At 31.6% G+C, this 5,542-nt stretch overlaps 1 protein-coding gene across 1 annotated transcript in view; it reads right to left on the bottom strand.

Annotated features, from left to right (window-relative positions):
- The window catches only part of LOC115239443, a 6,577-nt gene extending 1,035 nt beyond the window's left edge, over nucleotides 1-5,542 (bottom strand). Inside the window, exons 1-4 of the mRNA XM_029813962.1 lie at nucleotides 5,462-5,542; nucleotides 4,567-4,584; nucleotides 2,719-2,832; nucleotides 79-204 (exon numbers count right to left, since the gene is read on the bottom strand). Of these exons, the coding sequence (XP_029669822.1) occupies nucleotides 79-204; nucleotides 2,719-2,794 (202 nt within the window). The 5' untranslated portion in view covers nucleotides 2,795-2,832; nucleotides 4,567-4,584; nucleotides 5,462-5,542. The remainder of the gene's footprint in view (nucleotides 1-78; nucleotides 205-2,718; nucleotides 2,833-4,566; nucleotides 4,585-5,461) is intronic.

The following is a 5,542-nucleotide window of genomic DNA, read 5'->3' as shown; positions in this document are numbered from 1 at the left end:
TAAATAAATAAATAAATATATATATTTAAAAATTATGTGTTTTATGTCTAGAGTCTAGATAAATACCAATATACTTACAGACGGAGGCCAAGTACGAATGGCAACAACATTCTCGCAGTCTCGTATATTCGGCGCAGTCTCCAGCCTGCACTTTGCATTCCTCTGGTCCCACGCGACAAGTGTGCTCGACGAATGGAAACACTTCTGAAACACAATAGAAAGATAAATAAATATGTGAACAGGAAGATCACACTTGGCAAGCAAGCCGAGTTTTCCTTTAATACTTATTTTCTCAGCTTTTTAAAATTTATATATTAATCATTTATTTTTAAAATAAAATATAATAATCAATCATTTTATGAAACGTATTTACCTGTTTTTTTATTTATATATTTCTTGAATTATTAAGAATAATCCTAAATTAATTTAAAATTTAGTGTCTATTATTCTTTTTGATTAATTTAATATGAAAATTATTAGGAAAAGAATTGATTATATATTTCATTATTTGAGTTGTTAAATTGTAATGGAGGAAGATAAAGGAAATATGATTTTGATAAAGCATAAAAAATAATTCTACGCGTATCTCGACACACTTGCGAATACCTACGTACGTGTAAAGCGTCAAATGTAGGCATCGCGATAATTAACCGGTTTTGTACGTGGGATGAGAATCAATCCCCGAGATACCGAGGGTTTCCGGCGGCACTATCGTTTCCGGAAAAGATAACATGCGAATGGTCAAATATCTCTCGATCTCGATTTTTCAAAATATGCACAGAGGCAAGAAGAAACTGATCGAATCAGAACAATTTTGAAATATAACCTGTTTCTAATCGCCACAGGCGATTAGGAAAAAGTGCAGAACGGATGATTCACGCGGGCGTGATCGAAAAGTGATTCGGAAATTAAATATTCCACGTGCGTAACCACGTGCACTACGTGTGGCAATGCAACTCTATGCATCACCGAGAACCTACACGCGAAATGACAGTGGATTTAGCGTCTTGAATAAAGAGCAAACAAAAATGTAAATAATTTCCTAGCATTTCTCTTAGTGTTTCACCTTTAATCCAAGGATGGTGTCACTCTCTCCCTTTTTTTTGTCTTTAAAGATAATATATGATAATCCATGGAAATTTTCAAGAGTATTCATGCTTTTTTATATTTATAGATAACAAAAAAAAACAGATCAAAGAATCAAAAAGTGCATCATCTCGCAAATGTCACATTTTAGGATTAATTATTACAAATTCAAAAGCACGAAATAGAACAAAATATTTAATTGCAATTTGTGATATAATTCTTATATATATATATATATCTTTAATTCTTCTAAGAACTTGTGTCAAATATTACAAATTGATATCGCGTCTTCGTTATCGGATTTACATATATTGATACTTGTTGTATTGAATACCGAATAGCGTGCTACATATGTAATTAAAAATTCGTGCAAAGGTGCCGCGGGTCAATGGACAATACTTGTACAAGGTGTTCGAGAAACGCGCTGATTGTTTCGAGCGATTCACTCGACGACTCGTACGAGTGCATCACCAGCTAGATTCTACTATTAACGCATTAACGCACGTGTAGAAGACAAGGATAACTCATTACGACGAGCGATGATTTCCTAAACAGGTGATTGACCTTCCAGCTGGAGAGGAAACGTCATCAGTTATCTTCGCGTATAAGAATCACGAAGTGTGATCTCTGCGTCGAAAAATACAAATGACGATTGAGCAATATTTAATTCTAAATACCCACCATTAAAAAAGCTTACGATTATTCGCAATTTAAATTGCTCGTAATAAGTCAAGTTTGATAATTAGGAATTAATATTAATATTTTTTATTGTTTAATTAATCAGTAATTAATTTTATCTAATTTATTTCTTTTTATATGTTTTTATCAATTTGTATATGTTTGAAATATTATTTAATATTTTTTTTTGTTTGAATTTTCGATAAAAAAATTACAACTTTACAAAGTAAAATATTAAGAGTCCTTATAAAAATAATAAGAGATCGTTATCTTATATACATTTTTTAATTTTAACAAAATTCTTTTTATAAAGAAAGTCCCATATAGCCTGCAACAAAATTTTTTGGCTCATAGTTAAATATACATTTATGTGTTGACACAATTTCTGCCAACAATTAAGTGCATTTCGTGTCACTGCATAAATTTTGCTAGAGCATTTAAGCCAGGTAATTTGCAAGTTTTTCCAAAGATACTTTCGCTAGAAAGCTGTAGGTAGAATATCCTGACATAAATAAACATTTTGTCGATTCCACGGTTATTCCGAGAGTTAACACGCGGTTCGAACCGTAACGGCACGTAGTAATGCATCGACTAAAAATAATTGCGGTTACGCGGAATCGCGCGATTTACCATTGTGTATATAAATCGCTCGCGCTATCATTGTCGTTGTTCTAAATTTCCGTGAAGCGCGTTGCACAACGCGCGTTGTTCCCTCGATTGTTCACGCACGAATTCGCCGACGACGTTCGAGGACCGAACGTTGTTTTTCGCGCGACTTCCATTGTCCGCGCGAATAAACACGAAGGACGAGAGCGGAAAACGCGACTTCCGTCGTCCGTGAGAAGGCTAAGCCAATCTCGATCACCGTCCCGCTTCGATAGCTCTTCGCACAGCAAATTATGCCAGCGCAATTTTATTTAAAAAAAGCACACGTTTTATATGTAATATACCTACTGGAATACCTACTGTTGAAACTGCCATCGCAACAGCAGTGATCGTTGATGACACTTCCATCCTTGCAGTAAGTCATCTCGGTGTTGGTGCAAGACTTGCATCCCGGAATGGGTTCTATGACCATGAGAGATAATCGGCGATATAAATTGAAAATTTTTGAACAAGACACATACAAAAACTTACACTGAAAAAAATGTATTAAATCCCAAGTAAATCCAAAGTAAACCCCAAAAATTTTTTTTTGTTTAAAAAAATTATTTATTTATATAGTTACAAAGGAATTAGTTATTTCAATCAAGCAGCAAAAATATTTGAATTAGTAAAATATAAAATAAAAGCATAGTATGCTTTTATTTGCAAATAAAAAAAAATTCTTTTTTTTATCTTTATTATATTAAATTACTTCCTTTAAAAAAACATCTTTTAATTTTTGGCTGCTTGTTTCAAAAATGCAGGTTTTCTTTATTTTAATAAATAATTTTTTATCTTCAAATATGAAATCTTTTTAATAATTTATTTAATAAAACAAAACATTTTTGGAAACAAAGTATATATTTATTTAAGTACAAAAAAATCAAAATTAACAAAATATATTTATTTGATTAAATAAAAATTTTATTTACAATATGTACGAACGAAAGAATAATTGAAAAAAGAATTGGAAAAATTGAAAGAAGGTCGCTATTGTAACGTATCGTTATTGTCTACAATCTATCAGGATAAGAGCAGGATGGCACGAGTGAGGGATACCGTTTTCCTGCTTATTAATTAAGGATTACATTTAATTATATTTCATTAACCTCGATGCCGACTACTGCAATTAAAATACATGACAATCGCGCCGGATCCGCATCTGTAATTCAGGGTAATTGGCGTCTCTCTCTCTCGAGGCTTCTTATGTAATCCTTTTTGAAATCGTGTCGCGGATGTACATAAGCGAAACGTGTTATCTACCCGCGATGATAGCAACGCAATCCCGTGTCCCGTATTGACATCGATCACGAATACATTGTATAACTTTTGAGATCGTGAGATTTTGAAGCTTCGTTGCTTCGCGCTAAATCACGATGGACAAATCGTGTGTTCTTTACATTTATACGCTATTTGATAAAAAGATCTCACTAATTAAATTACAAGAATGAAAACTTTATCTTGAGCAAGAATTTCTAATTTACGTTGACACTATTAAGTGATAATTACTGACTTTCTTAGCCGTTTGATGAATAATTAACATAATTGAATGTAATTGAAATCGTATTAAATTCGTTTTAAATTAACGCGAATTATAAACAGTAATCATCGACTTCCTTGGTCATTTAAATTATCATAATGACAGTAGTGTGAACAGCTTTCATGAAACGTGTTGTAGACATATGACAAAGAAACCGCGACCGGAAAATCGAATTTTCATGCACTAACGATAAAAGAATATATATGACACACTTAACATTTCTGCTCTCGTTGTCAATTTGTCATTCTCAATCAGCGATTAATAATAATACAATTGTGAGCATGAGAGTGCAACTATCTTTATACGACTACTGAAGCTGCGTTGAATTATACAGCGGTTTGTTAAAAAAAGCGATTTGTTGATAAAATTAAAAATTTATTTCAGAAAATTAAATCGCACACACTGATCAATTATTATTTAATTTAATCTAATTACTATTTATTATGGAGAGAGTATATCTTATACATGTAAAAACGTACATAAGCACGCTGCAAAAAGTTAAATTGTTGAACAAAATTTATAATAATTAGTAAACAAAAAAAATTAATAAATTAGCGAGCAATGCTTAAAACTGAAAAAGTAGCATATTCCTCTCGGCAAAAATTATTTACGCGTACCTTTTTTGTCCACGCCGACTAAAGTGTGGGATTAACAGAACAAATATTTCGAAACGTCAATCGCGTGGTTAGGTGGATCAAAGCGGTTATTCTTGGCGAGAAGAAAAATACATTACTGTATATCACGTGTAAGAAAGCTTTATAGACCGGCCAGTAGAATTCGAACAAGAGAATTAATGCGATGCTTTTAGCAACTGGGCCAAATTGATAAAAGCTGCACTAAAAATGCCAATCAAAAAATTCACTTTAGGAATAATTTTTTTTTTTATTTTTTTGACACATTTGGCCTTTCCCTTAGTCAAAATTAATAACTTTTAAGTTACAAGCGAGTAAAAATTGAATAGCATTTCGCAAATTAAGCTTGAGGAATACAAATAGATAGCAGAATTTTATAATTCTCCGTTAAATATATAAATTAACTACCATGATAAAATTATTATTTAAAACTCTTAATTATTGAGATATTTATTACAAAAGAAATGAAGAAATTCTGTGGAAAAAGATTCTATCTAATCAAATTTTAAAAGAAGATTTTATTGGTCAAAAAATGAGAGCTCACCAAAATATATTTAAAACTGGACTCACACATATATTGAAGAAATTATATACTCTGCACAAAATTAATTAATTAGATTTTTAATTTTTATATTCACAAGGAACTCGTTTTGATCGATTATTTTTTTAGATCTTTCCAAACGCTTTTCTCTCTCAAGATTACTTCTTAATGTGTTCTATTTCTACAAATAGAATAACTTGATAATTAGAATCTTATGTATCTCATACATAAGATTCTAATTATCAAGAAATTAAATCCTGTTTCACAATATTCATATAGTATGCTGTTTATTATTTCAAATTATTTATGCTGTTTGTTATTTTAAAAAAGTATTCTTACCGGGACATATCTCCAATTTCTTCGCTTCAGCGAGCGCGTCCTTACGGAGGACCTCATGTTCAAGGACATACTCATCATCGG

This window comes from Formica exsecta, unplaced genomic scaffold, assembly GCF_003651465.1.
Source record: "Formica exsecta isolate Colony F162 unplaced genomic scaffold, ASM365146v1 scaffold116, whole genome shotgun sequence".
Taxonomy (NCBI): Eukaryota; Metazoa; Arthropoda; class Insecta; order Hymenoptera; family Formicidae; genus Formica; species Formica exsecta.
Note: the sequence above shows the minus strand (reverse complement) of the source record. Positions and strands in the feature narration are given on the sequence as shown.